This window comes from Peromyscus eremicus, chromosome 16_21, assembly GCF_949786415.1.
Source record: "Peromyscus eremicus chromosome 16_21, PerEre_H2_v1, whole genome shotgun sequence".
Classification (NCBI taxonomy): Eukaryota; Metazoa; Chordata; class Mammalia; order Rodentia; family Cricetidae; genus Peromyscus; species Peromyscus eremicus.
In genome coordinates, this window is record NC_081432.1 from 48584328 (window position 1) to 48605872 (window position 21545).

The 21545-nt window shown below is 37.9% G+C and overlaps 1 protein-coding gene across 9 annotated transcripts in view; it reads left to right on the top strand.

Annotated features, from left to right (window-relative positions):
• Window positions 1–21545, top strand: part of Fam135a (family with sequence similarity 135 member A) — a 79971-nt gene extending 58426 nt beyond the window's left edge. For 7 of the 9 annotated variants that reach the window (XM_059282254.1, XM_059282253.1, XM_059282256.1 and 4 more), the window contains 8 exons: window positions 158–2504; window positions 3915–4075; window positions 6080–6171; window positions 6610–6707; window positions 8872–9023; window positions 12721–12831; window positions 17905–18018; window positions 20130–21545. In XM_059282254.1, the coding sequence (XP_059138237.1) occupies window positions 158–2504; window positions 3915–4075; window positions 6080–6171; window positions 6610–6707; window positions 8872–9023; window positions 12721–12831; window positions 17905–18018; window positions 20130–20335 (3281 nt within the window). In that variant the 3' untranslated portion in view covers window positions 20336–21545. The remainder of the gene's footprint in view (window positions 1–157; window positions 2505–3914; window positions 4076–6079; window positions 6172–6609; window positions 6708–8871; window positions 9024–12720; window positions 12832–17904; window positions 18019–20129) is intronic. The other 2 variants (XM_059282257.1, XM_059282258.1) reach the window with 1 other exon arrangement.

Sequence of the window (21545 nt, forward strand, 5' to 3'; positions counted from 1 at the left end):
ACTGTACATAAAGCCATTCCTTAATATTAAATCATTGCCCCCTCTAGTTCCATTTACTTTTGAGGAAATTAGAAAGTTGTAGTTAGAAAAAGTAGTCTCCATCCTTCGAGTTCTCACACTTGTGATAAACTTGAATCTTTTTTTCTTTGGCTAAAAGACTTAGATGCGCCCTGGATGGGACTTCAGAGTCTTCAGCTATCAGAGGCCAGTAGAGTGGATAAACATGAGACTGAAGAAAGCTCTCTAGCAGGACTTTCCAGCCCAGAGCTGAAGGTCAGACCTGCTGTTGCCTCCAGTATTTGCCATACAGAAGGTGAAAAGCAGCTAACAAAATCTCTAAAAGGAAAGAATGAAGAAGCAAATAAATCCAAGGTTAAGGTCACTAAGCTCATGAAAACAATGAAACCAGAAAACACAAAAAAGCTAATAAAACAGAACTCTAAAGATTCTGTGGTTTTAGTGAGCTACAAATGTTTGAAAAATACAGCATCCAGTGATCTCACTAAATGCTCTGAAGGCAATCCTTCACATAGTCAGGAAGAAGGTCTGGATCCCACAATATGTGGACATAATTTTGACCCAAAGACCTACATCAGACAGACAAGTGAAAAGGAAGCTAGCTCTTTGCCAGCAAATGCAGACAGAACTGAACACAAGGCTCCAGATACTGAACATATGCAACCAGACCAGTTCGATCTCTTGAGCTCTGGCAGCCTAAATCTTTGTGCAAATTTGTCCATTTCAGGTAAACTTGCTATCTCCCAAGACGATAGTGATATCTCACATATGGAGCACAATCTGGCATCTAGAAGTTCATCAGGTGATTGCGGTGACTATCACAGAACTCCGTCTTCGGGAGTTAGAACACTTGAAGTTAAGTCCAGCAGTAAAGAGCCTTTCAGTGGAGAGAAAATAACTGTTCAAATAGGACCTTGGACAGAGCTCCGAGAGGCTGAACGATTTGTGGATAATTTACTACCCAGTTTTGAGTCCTCGGAATCTAATGGTAAATCCAGGTCTGTAGAAACAACAGGAAAGGATGCTTTACAGGAAGCACAGTGTCATTCCACTGAAGAATCATCAACTAAATTAAGAAGTAATCTACCTGCTCCCTCTACAAAAGAATATCATGTTGTCGTAAGTGGTGACACGATTAAGTTACCAGACACTAATGCCACATATGCCTCCTCTAGATTTTCAGATTCAGGTGTGGAAAGTGAACCAAGTTCTTTTGCAACACATCCCAATCCAGAAATACCCTTTGAAACTCTCCAAGGACCAAGTCCTTACACTAACGAAAGATTGTTTCCTCAGCTTTTGATGAAGCCTGAGCACAATGTCAAGTTCTCACTAGGAAGTCATCACACGGAGAGCACAAGTGCTCTCAGTGAAATCCAGTCATCTTTGACGTCCATAAACTCGCTGCCTTCTGACGATGAGCTGTCACCTGATGACAGCTGTAAGAAGTCCGTGGGACCTGAGGGCCATCTGAGTGACAGTAAAACTGTGTGCAATCTGGGAACGATGGACCTGCCCAAGTGTGATGATTCCAGAAAGTCAAGTATTATTTTGCAACAGCAATGTGTTGTATTTTCAGGGCATTTGGACAATGACACTTTAGCAGTGCATTCCTTAAATCCAAGTGGTAAGGACCTTTTACAACTTGTTTTCACAGGTGAAGAAGATACTTCCAGTGATGCGAAAAGTAGTTGTGACTCCAAACCTAATTTGGATACTGTGCTTAAAGGCTCCCCGAGCTACGATACATCCAATAACTACTCTGCAGAAACAGCAACAACACTAAATTCAAGACTGATTTGCTTAGGTACTCCTTGTGTTGTTTCAGGTTCCGTTTCTACTAACGCAGAGCGTAGTAAAGATAGAACTGTGGAAAGAACAAATAGTGAGCCATTGAATCACAATCCAGTGTGTTCAGAAGCCCCTGTTACTGAAAATGACCCCCATCTGAGTACAGGTGACTCCATTTCCAATAGTACTGATGTGGTCAAACAAGGGCTTGTGGAAGATTATTTTGGGTCTCAGAGCAATCCAGATATTTCTGACAGATGTGCTGTTAGCTACCACAGCTCAGTTAGCTCTCAGAAGGAAACCTGTGAAAAAGGAATGAGTGATCTTCAGCAGGAGCAAGGCGAAGAGGAGGAGGAGGAGGAGGAGCAGGATCAACAGATGATTCAAAATGGGTATTACGAAGAAACAGACGGAACAGTCAGTGTTCACTATACAAGTGGAGATGTGCTAGGAGAAGAGAGACACACACAGTTGGAAAAAGGAAGCAGTGACTATCTGAGGGCTGGTGTGACCGTTCCTGCTGTTTGTACTTCTGGTTGTTTGTCTTTCCCATCTGCTCCACGAGAGTCTCCTTGTGCTGGTAAATATTCTAGAAGTAAATTTGATGCCATTACAAAGCAACCAAGCAGCATTTCTTACAACTTCACCTCTTCAGCTTCCTGGTATGAAAATTCACCAAAGCCTCAAATACATGCGTAAGTGATGGAACTCAATATTGTGTGCTAAGTGTATATCTAGAACAGCAAATATAGAGCCAAAAGGTGGAACCTTTTTCGTTGTTTCCTCTAATAAAACATGCTCCTTTGATGAATTGTTAAAATGGTGAAATGGGTACAATATGGGCAAACTGCTTCCAAATGGTCTGTTGTGTAGGTTAGACATTTTCTTTCAGCAGTTTTATGTTAGAAGTGCGCAAAAGCTAAGGGTAGAACTGTGTATTCGTTAGGACATCATTTCTCCCCTATAACTTCGGAAAAGAGCTGGGCTTCATGAGTGCATATGGGAAATGAGGGTAATGTTAAGTAAATGAATGACACTTTTATAGAAACTCCTAAACCCACCAAACCCTAGTCGCCTTGCTTGAGTCACTTGTTTGCAGTAGCAGATTGATCTGTGTGCACTGGTTCTTAAAATCTACTTCAACCTAGACCAAATCATGGTCTGTGAGGTGAGAAGTCTGAGCGTTGTGTACAGTAGATTTTTAAAGTTCACAGATTATCTGGTTTATATATAAAGTTTATCTATAAAACCTAAAGCTAAAATGTGGTAATAGTTACTGATTTGAAAACTTATATACTAGCATAGATTGATAGTCTATGCCTTTAATCACATCACTCAGGAGTCAGAGGCAGGGGATCTTTGTGAGTTCAAGGCCAGCTTGCCCTACTAGGGAGTATCATGACCACATATAAACAAATAAACAAAAACTGCTACCACCTTTTGGGTTCTTCTCACTTTTTCTGAGGTACCAGAAAGCAAAGTCTTGTGTGTCTTCACCCAGTGTATACCACACAGACCACTGTTCACCGTCTCCTTCATGTCCAGCTTTCTAAGCCAAATGGGTGTCATGTTAAATAGCAGTTTTGATGTTTACAGTATTCAAGTTAGATTTGTTAGCATGCCAAATACTGTATGCTGCCAGTTACAGTCACATGCTTCTCTTGGTGCTGCTCCTTTTGGTACTTGGAGAGAAAATTCCAAGTAACCCACCCTGCTTGAATACCATGCTCACTGCTTTTCTATGAGAGCTTCTTTTAAATTGTAATAGAGCAAAGAAGAAAGACTGTGATTACATGATAAATGCCAGATTGCCACTTTGCAGTATTTGTTTTAGTTTTCTGTGCATGCAATATCAAATTATCCATAAAGTGTAACCACTTCTGACATAAGCTGCTTGAGGCTTGAAGTGGTCTCTGTGTAATGAGAACATGCTCTAAGAGTAGCGGAAAAGCTGTCCTCGGATAGAGCCATCCAGATGACCCCAGTGGTTCCATGGATTTTACAGATACTGTTCGTCTTCCCCCTGCTCTTGTCTAAAGTCGTCGTGTTCTCTCTCGCTTTCTACTGTCTTAGTAATGGAGATTTTCTCTAACATTCCACCTCAGCTTCCTTCAGGCCAAAGAAGAGCTGAAGCAGCTTAAGCTGCCTGGCTTCATGTACAGTGACGTTCCTCTGCTGGCACCCTCAGCGCCTTACTTCAGCATGGAAGAGGAGGCTGGCTCTGAGGACGGCGTGCATCTCATAGTCTGTGTCCATGGCTTAGATGGTATGTAGCAGCTCAGTGGCTTTTCCTAATAGAACATTGAGTTTTCTGTTGAACTTGAAAGATGGGGAGTTGATAAATTAGTTGTATATTACATTTTGAAACAGAAACATGCTTTACTTTACCAAATGTAATATTAGATTTTCTTTTTTTGTTGTTGGTTTTTAAGTAAATTTGCCATGGATCTGACACTTAGATGTAAAGGTTTTAATTTTTAATTTTTCTGTATTCTCATTGGTTTTATCAGCTATAACCTCAGGACTGAGTCTTTTTACCTTGCTTCTTAAACCTTGCAGACTAAAAAAGATGGATACCCTTACTAATTGAAGGCATCGCTAACTTCATGCTGTAGCTTCACAGCAGCAGCCACGGCTCCTCAGCAGATTCGTCTTTCTGGGTTGATTAGAAAAAGCCAACAGTTTCTAGATCAGCATGATAGATTACTGTAATTCCACAGTAAACAATTGTATGAGATATAAAAATATTAAACAAAGATATTCTTTAAAGGCCCTTCAAGAAATAAAATACCTTCAATACCAACCTTTTAGCCCTATCCTCAAATAATGTGATGTCAAAGAATTATCTCCTAAATAAGACTTCTTGATAGTAGAATTTCCTGGCAGATTTCCTTCCTTCATTGAAATTTTCAAACTGCAGATTGTCCTTCTGTCACATACCTTGGTTCAGAACAAAAAGGAAAAGATAGAATGTGGCCCATCCTTTAGGTACCCCAACTGTGGTACCAAATCTGGTAACAACGACATACCAGCACTTCCCTACAAAGACTATTTGACATGGTGAATAAAACTCTAGCTAGTAGTTACTATATTCTACTAATATATTACTATATTCTAGCTAGTATTACTATAACAAAATTTAAATTTCTAGAATACAAAAATAAATATAAAGACATTTCTTTAAAGTGTACTACATTAAGTAAATTAATAAGAATAATTGATGAGCCGGGCAGTGGTGGCGCACGCTTTTAATCTCAGCACTTGGGAGGCAGAGCCAGGCGGATCTCTGTGAGTTTGAGTCCAGCCTGGTCTACAGAGTGAGTTCTAGGACAGGCACCAAAACTACACAGAGAAACCCTGTCTCGAAAAACCAAAAAAAGGGTTGGAGATTTAGCTCAGTGGTAGAGCGCTTGCCTAGCAAGCTCAAGGACCTGGGTTCAGTCCTCAGCTCAAAAAAAAAAAAAAAAAAAAAAAAAAAAAAAAAAAAAAAAAAAAAAAAAAAAAAAAAAAAAAAAAATTGATTGAGATTCAGTAGCCTTTCCCAGTCAATGTGTATGCACCAAACATTAGTTAGTAAGTAGATCTACTCTCTAACCCATAAATGTGACTAATCAGATCTATTTCTAAGCCATGTAAAACTTATACTTAATAGTGAACAGAAGAGGTGTTCATCTTAATTAAGAATAAAAAAATACAATATCTCAATTATATGATATCTAAATGATAAATATTAAAGGGGTAAAATAAAATTGAACACCTGATAATAGTGTGTATATATTGCTAGTAAACCAAAGGAATCAGAAAAATACACTAGTTTTTTTAAGATGTTCTATATTTTATACCTATTTGTTGTTTTATATCTGTCTTATAAATATGCTTACAGTGTATTTTCAGTTAACAGTTATTAAACTATCGTAACCACCAGAGAAAAGTCACCAGACTCAATCTAAATCTAAACTACCTTCAAGATTTGTTAGATGAGCCCTAGGGCAGTGACAGAGAGCAAGTCAGTCACTGATGGCTGCTGTGTCCACTTGGTCTCTGCAGTAGTGTGCTGTCACGTAGATAAGTGAACCAAAACTTCTTAAGCAAGAAACTTTAATGAACTTGCAAAGTCATTGCCTGGGAACTCTTTTACATAGCTTACTGTCTATCAGCAAGTGGATTAAGACATGAACTTCCTGTCTCCAAAAACTCTAAAAGTGCATGATAGTGTATGTGGCACCGTTTTCTTCAGCTCTTCCTTTAAACATCATTCTTCATTTTCTAGGAAACAGTGCAGATCTCCGACTAGTGAAAACATACATTGAACTTGGACTGCCTGGGGGAAGAGTTGATTTTCTCATGTCTGAGAGAAACCAGGTAAATAAGGCAGTGTTTTCAGTGGTAGCAAACGTTCTTGTGCCAGTTCCTGCATTGGCTTGTTGTGACTTTTGTGAAGTTTACCACCAGTTTATATGCTGAGGACGTACAAATGACAGATTTGACTTAGGAGTTCTCTTTTGTATCTGAAACATTCAGAGTTCACATTTCTGTACACAAATTGCATTAACTAAGCCATTATATACTGCTGGCCTAAAACATAACTAAATGAAGCAAGAACTGTTACAGATACCGAGACTCCTTTCCCTAGGAACTTTTTTATACATTTTAATACAATGAATGCTACTGTCACTAACTTGCCTAAAAAATGAACTTAACTATATTGATAATACCTAAGTAAAGAATAATATGACTTTAATTTGGGTTTTCGTTTTATGGTACGCATTTTAGTATATAATCTGTTTTCCTTTTGTTTAGAATGATACTTTTGCTGATTTTGACTCTATGACTGATCGCCTTTTGGATGAGATCATACAGTATATTCAGATATATAGTTTAACAGTCTCAAAAATAAGGTAACATGTTATTACACAGTCTGTTTTTATATTTCTTTGACTTAATAGAGTTAACCTGTCTGTGGTGCTGTTAACCTAATCTGAGGTATAGGAACTGGGGCTGGAGAGACAACTCAGCTAATAACAGTGCCTTCAACCAAGTGGGACCCCGTGTGTTCAGTATGTAGGACCCACACGATTGAGAGCGAGAACTGACATCCACGTGTCGTCCTCTGATGTCCACATGCACACTGTGCACACACATACACACATAGATGTCCACACAAAAGAGTTCATTTTCATATAATGAAATCTAGGGAGCTGTAACTCTAAAGAAAGGGAGGAGGGAATATTTTAGAGCTAGGGAGATTGGCTCCAGGTCAAATGCTTGCTATGCAAGAGTGAGGATCTAAGGCCAGATTCCCAACACCATGTAAAAGCCAGGTGGTGTTGCACAGTCTAGTGCTGGGGGACCAGAGACAGTGAGTGGATGCTGGAACTTGCTGGTCAGTCTGTCTAGCCAGTTTGTGAACTCTGGGTTCAGTGAGAAATCCTGTCTCAAGAAATAAAGTAGAGAACAATAAAAGAAGATAGTTGATGTCAGTCTCTGACCTTTACACATATATGCACACATATTACCTCTGTGTGCATGCGTACAAACACTTATACATGCGTTTACCATTTAGGAAAGATTGTATTGTCTTATTGTATAGAGTGTTCCGAATAAGCTTTAGAAACAGAAACTAGATTAATTATATTATTAAAGACAGATATTATACCTATGCCTTTCTGAAACAGTCTAGTTTCATATATAATAACTAGAAGAGTCAGAAGTTTCCAAAAGATTGAAATGATAAGTGTTTGAAAAGATGCAAATGCTAATTACCCTGATTTGATGATAATACATTACATATATGTATTGAACCACCACATTTCAACCCACAGATACATATAAATAATATATGTCAGCTAACACGTACAAATTATTTTTCTTAAATTTTTTGGTCTGTATATGTGCGTGCAGATGCACATGCATGTGTATTCACACACACAGGAGACCAGAGGACAACTGTAAGTGTCAGTCCTCCTCGGGCTCTGTCTACCCTGTTTTTGAGACGGGCTCTCTTCACTTTACCAAGTAGACCAGACTGGTTAGCTGGCAAACACCCAGAAATCCACCTGTCTACCTGTCCAGCACTGAGATTACAAGCGAGTACCCACATGCCCATCTTTTTTTTTTTTTTAAATAATGTTTGGGGTGTGTGTGTATGTGTGTGTCTTCCAATGTGGTAGGAAGACACTTAGCTGGAATCAGCAGTTCTCCCTTCCATCATGTGGGGTCCAGGGATTAAACTCAGACCAGCTAACTTGCCTTTACAAGTTAATTACCCGGTGGGTTCGAGCTTTTTTTTTTAAACTGTGGGCTTTGATAATTTAACTCAAGTCCTCATGAGTCCTAGGCAAGTACTTTATCACCTGCACTATTTCCCCATCCCCTTACTTTTAGACTGTCAACAGCATAAGACCAGCAAATAGATAATTTCTTAAACGTTGTCTTATATGTATAATTTCATTGTTACATTTGAGGTTTAACAAGTAAATAATTTGGATGTGTACTTCAAGAAGCAAAATTATGACCTAGTCATTATTTGACTTTATATCATGTATACAAATGTTTTTCTACATGAATATATGTGAGTCATGTATATGCCTATGTCCATGGAGGCTGGAAGAGGTCACCAGATCCCCAAGAACAGGAGTTAAAGTCAGTTGTGAGCAGCTGTGAAGTTGCTGGGATCTGAACCAGGTCCTCTGTAAGAGCAGCAAGTACTCTTAACTGCTGAGCCATATGTCATCTATTCAGCTGCTACAAATGTTTTTAAATATATTTATTTCTACACAGTTACTAATTATGATAGGTGTTGTTAAAAGTTATTTTTAAAGTGATTTAAATAACAGTCATTGAGATCCATATTCTTACTTTTTTTCTTTATAAGTTAGTATTTCAGATATTAAACTATCATTTAAAAAACAGAACATTTCAAATTTGTTCTTAGTATTTCAGAATAATCTCTGGTGTGTCAGGTTTGGAGGGTTTTGTGAGTTTTTTGTTGTTGTTGGTTTGTTTCTCTCTTTTAAAACAAACATTGTGGGAGAAATAAATGTTTCTGTTTCTTTCTTGCAGCTTTATTGGACATTCATTGGGCAATTTAATAATCCGTTCAGTGCTCACAAGGCCAAGGTTTAAATATTACCTCAGCAAACTTCATACTTTTCTCTCTCTCTCTGGACCTCACCTCGGCACACTCTACAACAGCAGTGCCCTTGTCAATACAGGTAAAAAGGTTTGTTCTGTATCAAAAAATAGGACCTGGGCAGATACTTTAAAGACAGTTTTAGAAGTTCTTGTATTTATTTTTAGAGCCAGTTTGCCCCACACTTGAAGTCTCATAACGTAGAAGATAAAGCTAGTCTATTTTGTTATGTATATGAAATAAGTTATAAAACATCATTTCAATGGTTGCTTACAGATCTTACCTGCTAGCTAGCCTGGCCACTTTTCTGAGTTCTAATTCAAGAAGCATAAGTTAGGGACTGGAGAAACGGCTCAACAGTTAATAAGGGTACTCTGCTCTTGCACATACCTACATGCAGGCAAACATTCATACTCATAAAATTAAATAAATTTTAAAAAATTTCAAGAAGCATAACTTTACCTCTTTCCCATTCTTGATCTTTGAATTCCAGTCAGAAACCCAAATGTTTCTCCGCTGTTCCTGCCTTTCCCATTGTCCACCCTGACTCTGTATGGCATTGCTGAGTGTGCCTGCTGTCTTGGGCTCTGTCTTTTCCTATTGCTGCAATAAAATACCCTGACAAAAGCAGCTTAAGGGAGAAGGGCTTCACTAGCTCATTGTTCCAGGTTACAGTCCATCACTGGCAGTCTGTCACTGCCTGGATCAGGGCAGCAGGAACTGGAAACCACTGGGCAGCTGCCGTCCACAGTCAGTTCGCACAGCATACCTCTGCTGAGCTCCCTCCCTTTCACTCAGTCAAGGCCTGGCTCATCAAATGGCACTGCCCACATTCAGGGTGGCTCTTTCCACCTCAGCTGACCCACTTAGGAGAAGAACAGTCCAAGGAGAGGGCTCAGCAGGGACCTACATGGTGGAAGGAGAAAGCTCACTCCCTCAGGCTATGTTTTGACCCCACCCTCACCCCCCCCACACACACATACAGCATGGCATGCACAGACATATAAACAAGCAAACAAACAAACAAATGCAATAAAGAATTAACTAGACAGCGCCCCAGTTCAGCCTATTCTAGACCATCCCTCATTTATATTCTTTTCCCTGCAGTTCTATATCATGTCAAATGTCAGTCAAAACCGTCACAGATCCTAACTCAAAAGACATGGCTTCCTCCCTCTTTCCAGAAGCTGCTGAGATTTATAGCTTACCTACCCTGTTTTTTTTTTTTTTTTCTCAGATTCTAATAAAATGGTCTTCAAGCTTCAAACAGAAAAATTATTTCAGAAAATAGTTGAGGTCATGTTTGTCAGAGGCCCCAGAAGTTTCCCTCATTAAACTCTATTTTCATTACATTTTTATCATATAAATAACTGCTCTAATCATTCTGTTGGTTGAAAAGGTCAATATGTTTAGTATAAAGTTATTAAAGAACTTTCTGTAGACGGTTAACTCTTTGTTTTTGGTTTGATAATGATTAAGAGAAAATTATTTGTAAGAAATTACAAAAGAAAGCTATTTGTAAGAAATTTTCTATAGATGTTAAAATGAATGATAAAGACACTAATTTTTAATTCTTTGTTTTCTTTGAAACAGGTGCCATTGTGTAGCTGTATCTAGCCTAGAACTTGCTATATAGACTAGGCTGGCCTTGACTGTCTGTGTGTTCTTAGGATTAGGATTAAAGGCTATGTGCCACAGTGCCCAACCTGTATAAACATTTTATTGAGATCTGACAGGACCTTAGTATGCCTACTGGCTGCTTTTATTCTTCCCTTATTTATTTATTTTTGTTTGTTTTTTTTTTATAGTGATAGTTTAGTTAGATTCCCCACTGCAAAAATAAATTTAAAACTTTTAAAAAAAATCTAATCTCTACCTCCTTTTATTGATAAATTATTCCAGTTTCTTTTATGTCCCATTTCCAACCAATGATTTCGAAGCACAGCCAGTTCTTTATTTATAGTTTCAAAAAGAAAAAGAGGGAGGCTGCAGATGGCTCAGTGGTTAAGACTGTGGAGCTGCTCTTGCAGAGAACCCATAGGTCAGTTCCCAGCACCTTTGTCTGGCAGCTCACAACCACCTGTAACTTCAGCTCCTGGGGATCTAATGCCCTTTCCTGGACTCCATGGGCTCTTGTACTGACATGTGTACACATACATATGTGTATACACACATACACACAGACTGACAGACTGACAAACACACACACACACACACACACTTTAAATAAATAAATAAATAAATAAATAAATAAATAAATAAATAAATAAATAAATACTTATGAAGCCAAGCAAGGTAGTATGTGCCTGTGATCCCAGCATTTAAGAAGCTGAAGCAGAGCTGGACATGGTGGCACATGCCTCTAATCCCAGCACTAGGGAGGCAGAGGCAGGCGGATCTCTGCAAGTTTGAGGCCAGCCTGGTCTGCAGAGTGAGTTCCAGGACAGCCAGGGATACACACAGAAACTGTCTCAAAAAACTTTAAAAAAAAAAAAAAAAAAAAAAAAAGAAGTGAAGCAGGACGATGATGAATTTGAGAGTTTGAGGATAGCCTGGCCTTCATAGTAAGACCCTGTCATGGAGGGAAAGAGAAAGGGAGATAAATTATTAAATAACATGAGAGACAACTCCACATGAATAGGATGTGATATGTTGGATTTCTTTCTTCTCTATACTTTCTCCCAGCTTCCTGTGTCTATCAGATTTAATCAAAGAATGTTTTCCCTTCATTTTTTTTCACTATTCCTTGTATAAAACAGGAAACAAAGAATTTGGAAGTGAATAGCACAATCTTGAAATGATTGTGATTTTATTTAATTTGCATTGTGGTGAAGATTCATTAAATACGGGTTATTGGGACAAAAGGGATGTCTTACCAGTTAAAGAGCAAGGGCTGCTCCTGTGGAGGACCTAGGTTCTGTTCCCAGCACCAGCATGGCAGTTCACAACTGTCTGACACTCCCAGTGTCGAGATCTAACGCCCCCTTCTGGCTTATGTACCAAGCACACATGTAATGCACATATATATATGCAGTCAAATACTCATACACATTAAATAAAGATAAATCTTTCAAAATATGTAAAAATGTCTTATTTGTAATAGAAAGTACAATTAAATATGGGATTTAAATAAAATTGAATTGTTATTCGAAAATGTTGACAAGTTGTTCATTCCAAGTGCTGTTTAAATTAGTCTCCCGTACCTTCCCTATAATGACCAACGGACTGAAAACTCAGTTCATAGGCCTTGGATCTGCTGTGGTTCAGGTTTTGCTCCCTCTGCTTTCTTTCTTTCTTTTTTTTTTTTTTTTCGTTTTTCGAGACAGGGTTTCTCTGTATAGCTTTGTGCCTTTCCTGGAACTCCCTCTGTAGACCAGGCTGGCCTCGAACTCACAGAGATCCATCTGGCTCTGCCTCCTGAGTGCTGGGATTAAAGGCGTGCGCCACCACTGCCCAGCGCTCCCTCTGCTTTCTTATCATTTTAAGTAGATATCTAATGATACAGTGTCCCCAAGTTTGTTCTTTGTATATTATGCTGGATTTTGTTACTGACATAATTTAAATACCAAGCCTTTGTGAACCACCATTAAACTGTGGTTAAACTTACTTGTAAATATGTTTATCAGAGAGTGGAAGTACTTTGCAAATAAATTTTTATTAGCCAACAGGAGGTTAATGTATGAAGTGTTGTTCTTAAATGAATATATATGAGCATTAATAACTTTAGCCTGTATTACTATCTTTCTATATATGCTAATGTATCATATTCAACTTTCTAGGTCTCTGGTTTATGCAGAAATGGAAAAAATCAGGCTCTCTTTTACAATTGACATGCCGAGATCATTCAGACCCTCGCCAAACATTTTTATATAAGCTTAGTAATAAAGCGGGTAAGTATGTAGCAACAGTTTGGAAGATGGGCTTGTAAGCGAACAGATTATCAGGTCTTTCTGTTGATGAACATATATCATTCAGCTATAACTTTGGAAAGAAATAGCAGAATCTGATGCTAAGCTGTTAGTTTTTAATTTCTTAACAGGAGATATTGATGATCACCTTTCTCCTCTGGTAGTGTGCAGAGTACCTTAAAGTACCATGAACACTAATCAGTGGAGGTGAAGGCTCTAGAAAGGCACCAGCTTGACTTCTCTGTGTTTGATGACATATATAAGTATTGTCTTCAACAGTAGGGCTTTACCATTGGATTATGGAGAGCATCCAGTACCCTTGGCAATAGTCTATGATGTGTAGGGCTTCCATGAGTCTCCTTTGGTCAGTGATTCAACAATATTTAACTCCTTCTCGGCACTGGAGGTTTTACCTGGTAGCAAAAGATATTTCCTGGGGTGTTCTTTGGTCACTTTATTAGGACTCTTTTTATATATGTATATATTTTACAAAGCTTCTACATAGGGCTTTTTAATGGTCAGTGTTCGTTATTCTTCCCCATATTCCACTCTTTGTCTTCTCTTCCAACCCCTTCCTATTTAATTCTCCGTTATAGTTTCTCCTTTATCCCTCCATGACAATATATTTATTCTATTTCTCCTTCTTTGAAGATCTTCCGTACTAAGTACCTAACCTCTGTGTTTATGTGGATTACAGCACACATTGAAAGCTTAAACGCTAGCATTCACATATAAGAGAAAACATACAATATTTGTCTTTTGGGGACTGGGTTACTTCACCTAGGATTTTTTTTTCAATAGCTCCATCCATTTACCTGCTAATTTTTCTTAAGAACTGAATAATACTCCTTCATGTAAATGGACCACATTTTATTTATCCATGCATCTGTTGATGGACATCTAGACTGTTTAAATTTTCTGGCTGTTATGAATAGAGCAGCAGTGAACATGGTTAAGCAAATGCCTGTGAAGTGGGATGAAGCACCCTTTGGGTGTATTCCCAGGAGTGGTGTAGCTAGATCCTGATGTAGATCTGTTCCCAGCTTCCGGAGGAACTGCTGCACAAGTTTGCAGTCCCGCCACAGTGGATGAGTGTTCTGCTTTGCCCGCATCCCCCACGCTTGTGCTGTCATGTGCTTGATTGATCTTGGCCATTCTAACTGGGGTAAGATGAAATCTCAAAGTAGTTTTGACTTGGCATTTCCCTGTTGACTAAGGATGCTGAACATTTCTTTAAGTGTTTTTCTCAGCATTTGTGTTTCATCTTTTGAGAACTCTATATTTAGTTCTGAACCCCATTTTTAATTGAGTTACTTGTCTTCTGGATAGTCGCTTTTTAGTTCTTTATACAGTTTAGATATTAGCCCTCTACGGATGCGTATTGGTAAAAATCTTTTTCCATTCCATAGCCTGTTACTTTGTCCAAATGGTGGTGTTCTTTGCCATATAGCAGCTTTTCAGTTTCATGAGATCCCATTTATTAACTGTTGGTCTTAGTGCATGTGCTGTCAGTGTTCTGTTCAAAATGTCCTCCCCTGTGCCAATGAATCCAAGCCTATTCCCCAGTTTGTCTTCCAGTAGATTCTGGGTATCTGCTCTTATGCTGAGGCCCTTGATCTTTTCAGAGTTGAGTTTTGTACAGGTGAAAATTAGGGTTCTGTTTGGGTTCTTCTAGATGCAGCTGTTGAGTTTGGTCAGCACCACTTGATAAAGACACTGGGCTCTCCAGTGTTTATTTCTGACTTCTTTCTCACAAATCAAGCTTCCATAGGTGTGTGGACTTAACGTCTGGGTCCTCAGTTTAATCCCATTAATCAATGTGTCTGTTTTTATGCTAATACCATGTTTATTACTACTACTACTACTGCTACTGCTACTGCTACTGCTACTGCTACTGCTACTGCTACTGCTACTACTACTGCTACTACTACTATAGCTCTGTAGTACAACTTAAAGTCAGCGGTTGTGGTACCTCCAGCAATTCTTTTATTATTTTCAGGATTGTTTTAGCTATCTTGAGTTTTTTGTGTTTTTATATGAAGTTGACATTTTTCTTTTCAGTTCTCTAAGGAATTGTGTTAGAACTTTGATGGGGATTGCATTGGATCTGTAGATTGCTTTGGGTAGATGGCTGGCCATCTTTCCTATATTAATCCTGTTGATCCATGAACTTGGAGGAGCTTTCCTTCTTCTGGTGTCTTTCTCAGATTCTTCTTCAGTGTCTCAAAGTTTTTATTATAAAATTCTTTGATTGGTTTAGTTAATAATCCCAAGAATTTATTTTTTATGCTTTTGTGGAAGGTACTGTTTCCCCAATTTCTTTCTACTGATTTGTTTGTTTGTTTTGTGTATGTGTGTTAATTTTATATTCTACTACTTTGCTGAAAGTGTTTATCAGCTGTAGAAATTGTCTGGTGGTGTTTTTAGAGGCTTATATATATCAAATCGTGTCATCTGCAGAGAAAGACACTTTGACTTCTTCCCGTCCTGTTTGTACTTCCTAATGTAATAGCCATTGAGACAAACCACAGAAGTGAGCGTGGCTGACTGGAGCCTGCCACAAGCTGTGTAATGCACAGCTCCGAGAATGATGTCCCTGTGGATTACACATAAAATCATTAGTACTTGTACCTTGTTTTGTAACCCTGTGTGGAAAACCTTTAGATAAGTTAACAAAGTAAACTGTTCTGATGGTACATGACAGTGTCTTTGTAGCTTGGAATAACTTCTCAGTAATGTTTTTATATTCAAAATGAATGGTCTCTACAAGTGCTTCCACATATGAGTGATACATTTAAGATATTAATTTTTATATTTTTGTTTGCCTCTTTTTAAAAAGAATTGGAAAGTGGATATGCTCATGTATAATTGTAGAAAAACAACTAACCTTTTTTCCAGAAGTAAATGTACATGATATATTTTCTGGCTTTAAGGTGGTATGTGTTACCTTACCTATGTATTAGTAAAAATACAATGTTTCCACTTATTCTATTGGAGTTAACAGGTCTAGTACTCATTCAATTTATGGAAAATGTGCCCCCAAAATATCAATTGGCGAAGCCCTTTTTCATTGTCAAAGTCAAATCAAACTTAATTTTGAAAGAAAATTTCACATTGTACTGGAATCTCCAGAGACCTATACCCTAGAGTCGTCTACAATATTTAGATCTAAAACTGAGCAAGACGGTGGTGGAGCACACCTTTAATCCTCACACTTGAGAAGCAGAAGCAGGTGGATCTCTGTGAGTTCAAGGCCAGCCTGCCCTACAGAGATAGTTCCAGGACAACCAGGGCTACATAGCGAAACCTTGTCTCAAAACCAAAAAAAAAAAATCTAAAACTGATAAATACCTTGCCCTTACAGAGTAGGCAAAGAACATGACAGGGCTGGAGAGAGACACCTCACCAGTTAAGGGTCAAGGGTCTTGTAGATCCTGGTTTTCAGTTCCTAGCACCAGCATGTCAGCTTATAGACATTTGTAAGGCTAGTTCCAGGGAATCTGTACTCCCTTCTGACCTCTAGGGGCACCAGACATAAATGTGTTGTAGATATATACATGTGCTGGGATAGTTACACGCAGCAAATAAAAACAAATTCTTTTTTTTTTTTTTTAAAGTGGGAAAAGAACAGATTATCCTTAGAAAAGGTTGAGATCTGGAAATGAGTGTTTATAATGCTCTGCATGCCCATGAAGAGACTGGGGTTATCCAAGGAGTGACTGTAGTCGGTCTACAGACCTGGGCATTGGTATATTTTCTCATCATATGATGCCAAAGGTGGAACAAATTGGATTCATCGTATGTGACAATGAAGAAGGGAATCATTTTTGTCTCTATTTTTATGAAATATATGTGTGTGATTAATTCCTTTATAGATAATTTGATTGTTTAACATTACTACTTGAGTATTCTGTTCTTTTTCAACTTGTCCTTCAAAACAGGTGATAGCATTTCATGAGGAAAGGGGAAGAATGGCTCTATTTTTGGTAAACATGATATCTGCCATGAGTGTTGCTGGCCATTATATAGGTCTATCCTCTTCAGAATCATGGTCTTTGAGTTCCAAGAGAAAAAGAGGTGTCTCCAAAGAACTCCATTCAGAGTCAACAGTTACCTTCACAATTAGCTTGTCCTGAGACTCCAACTCAGCATAGAGTACCAAAATTTTACTGTGAAATAGTCTAGAAGAAAGCACCATGTCTGCATACCCCAGTTGTAATATATTGCCATTATTTTATTTAATAAGCACATACATTTTTACTTATTAATCAAGCCAAATAGCAAATTTGAATATTAATGATGTTAAGTATTATAGAGTTCAATTACAGAAATATCCCATGGAATTAGCCTGAACTCACCTTCTTTATAAAGAAAAAGTGTGTGGGAGTGACAAATTGTGAGTGGATCACGGTATCCGTTATTATTGTCACTAAAAATCAAAGCAGCTGGCAGTGGTGCACATCTTTAATCCCAGCACTTGGGAGGCAGAAGCAGGCAGCTCTCTGAGTTCAGGGACAGCCAAGGGTACACAGAGAAACCCTGTCTAAAAAAGTTTTAAAGAAAGAAAACCAAAGCATATGTCCCTTTCACAAAGTCAAATAAGCAGAATGTATGAGTGATGATGGACACATGTTACAAGGAAAAACTTAAGAAAAGTCTTGAAGTGATTTTAAATGGAGCGGGCTGTTTTTATGGACAGATGTTATTTTGTTTCTTTGGATGATCCATGACTATTACCTTCTGGAAGGTAAGGCCAACATCTACCCAAAGAATGTAGATGCCCACATCTGATTTCTCAGTCTCCTCATGCCACCATGCCAGAGTCCTTTGGCTGTCATGAAGTGCAAACAAATACTTCTCCTTTAACACAGCAGTTGCGTATGCTGAAGCTCGCTTTTCTACAGAGTACCTAGAAATTTGAAGGATAGATTCATGGTGTATTTTAAAAGTCGTGAAATTAGTACTGCTGAGGAAATTTAATTTTATTTATTATGATACTAGTAAATTTGAAACTGGTTAAGTTTTGCATTATAATTAATTATTTTCCACCTTTAGGGCTGCATTATTTCAAGAACGTTGTGCTGGTGGGATCTCTGCAGGATCGCTATGTTCCTTATCATTCTGCCCGCATCGAAATGTGTAAAACAGCTTTAAAGGACAAGCAGTCAGGTAATGAGGAAACAGATATTTCAGCGAATGGTGTCTGAGTGAACTAGTCCCAAAATATGTCACGCAGTCACGTCTTTCCCTTTCCTTCCTTTTCCTCCTGTTATCTAAGGCTGGTTCCCTCTCCTGCTGCGTGAGCTGTCTTTTGTGTGATGAATGCTTCTGCATTCCGCTTTCTGGGATGGACCCTGAGCTTTGGTTCCCTCTGCATTGCTGGGCTTGGTTGTTAGGGTGGGGCCTGTGCTTCATGCTTGTCTGTGTATCACTTAGGTGAGGATGGCAGCAAGGACCGCCCCTTTGTAATGCCAGCCAGTGGTCTTGGTTCCTTTGCTGCTTGTTAACGTTTAAGTCGAAGCTAGTTGAAGCTGCTAGGCAACTAAAGCCCAAAGACATTTCGTGGTTTTTACAAAGTCACTGTTGACAAATACAGGCTTAAAGCAAGAATCTGGGTCTTCTACCTCCCAGGATTGTCTCGGCTCCTTTTTTAAACACTTGGTCCTTTTCTTGTTGCACACTGTGACAGCAAACAGCTCCTTAAAGTAGGGGCTTTTAATGTTACACGTGTATTGGCGGAGTCTAGCAAAGGTACTCCATTTCACACTTATTGTGACATCAGAATAAGTTGAGCCTACATAAGGGAAACGTACAGAAGATGTTCAGATGGGTAGTCAGAGTGATATAAATGTCTTTTAACTGAGATTCTGTGCTAAAAGTCTCCCTTTTTAAACATACTTTGAGAAATAGCAAGGACTCAGAAAGCCAGTTTGGCTCCCAGTGAACTAAGAGGAAAGAAGGAGGGAAGAGGTTTGGTTGTAGTTTCCTGTTGTTGGTTTTGCTTTCCTTTGGTTAACTTATGTGTTATTAGTCTCCCCAAATGCCTGTCTCTTTGTCTTTATTCTTCTGTATACTCTTTCCTGCTTGTCATTCCTCAGGACTGCATCCTACTGAAACACGAAGTCTCCTGCCTCCCTGGACACATTAGCTACCTACCCATTAGTGATAAGGAGTACATAAGCATTATAAGCAATATTTTACACCTTATACTAGTATACTTATATGTGTACAAACGTGATATATCTAATCTTTATCTTTTTTGCTTAACATGACCTTCTAAGTCCATTGTAAGAATTAACTAAAAAAGGAAGGGAGAAAGAGAGTAGAGCTTTGTATTAAAGCATATTTGGGGTTTGTCTGTTTTGCATACAAAGAAGTGGATTTTGCTGTGACATTTTCTTACATATACATTATGCTTCGTTCTTATCTATCCCGCACATACCCTCTCCCTCCCTCCTCTCCACCCTTTATGGGCCCCTTCCTCCCCTCCAAACAGGACCCCCTTCTCTTTCTGTGAAAGACTTACTCCATTACTCTCATTCTCTCCCCTCCTCTTCTGACCTCTTCTCACCTCTCACAGTCCCCTTTCTGAAAAGGAGAGTAAGGAAATATGGTGCATATTCAACTATAAAAAAGAATGACATCCATGTAAGTGAAATAAGCCGGTTCAAACAGAAAAGCACCATGTTTTCCTCTCATGAGGGGTCAAACTTCCATTTAAATATAAGATAGAGAGCAAGAAAAGAGGAGGAATCAAGTTTTAAGTTTAAATATATGGTGTAGAGCATGAAAAACCCTAAATAACCAGTCAGACCACAAAAGCACTCTTCAGGCCAGCTCATGTTGTGCTGACAAGAGGAAGCTGCTGTTCTTTGTCAAAATATTGTAGAAATGTTATCTGCCATACAATTATTTCTAAAGTATTTGCTACAATATAACGTGTTTTATTTTACCTTATCAAAATATTTTATCATTATGAGCTTATTTTCTTTGCTTAGCAAATTATAAGTGACTAAATTTAAAGAAAACTGCGTTATATGCATTGTTCTGAGTTAAAAATTGACAAAAATAGTGTATAATAAATTTGAACTGGCCAGGTAAGGTATTATGATTACTAATATTTCCTGTAAAACAATCTCAAAATAATAGCTGAAGAAAAGAAAATCTACTGATTTTTTTTTTTTGTCTTATGTGGAAAAAATATAAATTTTATAAATTAGAGGAAAGTTGACAGGCTTTTTCAGTTATGCAAATAATTTTCCTTTTTGTCTGCTTTATAGGACAAATCTATTCAGAAATGATCCACAACTTGCTTCGCCCAGTTCTGCAAAGCAAAGGCTGTAACTTGGTTCGATACAATGTCATTAATGCTTTGCCCAACACGGCTGATTCCCTCATCGGAAGGGCTGCGCACATAGCTGTTCTGGATTCGGAAATATTTTTAGAGAAGTTTTTCCTGGTTGCTGCCCTCAAATATTTCCAGTAGGGCAGAGGCATCATTAGAGACTTACCAATTACCTCATTCAGCAGCGATTGAAATAATGTATTATAGTGTGTAGATGTTAAGTTCCAAGACATATTTATACCTTTTTATATGGAAGATAATTTATATCATCCATGTATAGAGCCTTTTAAACATCAACTTTACTTTCTAGGTAATGTGGCTGTGCAATATTTTTTTAATTTTATCTTTTTACTTTTCTATTTTTCATATATTTTGCTACCTAAGTATTTCAGTGAAACTTTGAGCCCGTATATGTGTCTGATCATTTATTATTGGCTTCCACAATCCTTATTCAGACTACATCACATCAAAGACCGTTATTGCTAGAATAGTATAGTATTTTAATTTTTCTAGTTTGGGGCTTTTAATGAATAATAAATTTTACTTTTAACACTTCATTCTGTTTTAACTGGAAGTAAAATAATGGCTGCTAAAATGTATTTTTGAAATCAACTTCTTTAATCCTAAAATACTAACTTTACATTTGCTCAGACCGGGTGGTTCATCCATGCCAATGTTTTAAAAGTTTTCTATGAAGTCATTATTGTTGCTATTTAACATGTGTCGTGCTTATTAAAATATTTTTACTGGTGATTTCAACATTATTTCTCATACTGACTTTTATTACTGGAACTTTTCTTGTTCATTAGGAGCTTATAAAGATTTTTGAATGCCCTCTGCCTTGATTTGGTTGGAATTTTGTTAAATTTAGTAATGTTGCTTGAATTTTCTCACAGCAGGTCTTTAACCCTTTTCATAGAGTTCCTTGTATGTAATAATTAAATGTTGAAATTTATGAAATACTTTTATGAATTCAGATAATTTTTACATACTATTAAAGTTTATCGAGCTACAGAGTCATGTAAATAGACTTAAAATTGAGAGATGATTAACTTTACATGTTTGGTGATATTGATGCAGATGTTTTTTGATATATGGAGATGTTGAGTCTTTTGACTTTACAAACGGTGCTGAACAGCATTCACTTCACTATTTTCCCCTCCTGTTTTACTTGTGAAAATAATAATGTTCTATGGGTGGATGGAAGGTCTGTTTACATTCACCAATTGTAGTGGACAAAGGTTTTTGTTAAGTCTGTATTATGTATAATTGGTGCATGTTTATTTTTAGTATGTTAACTGCCTCTGATGTTAATAAATGAGCAAATGCCTTTCTGGAGGAATAGCAGTAA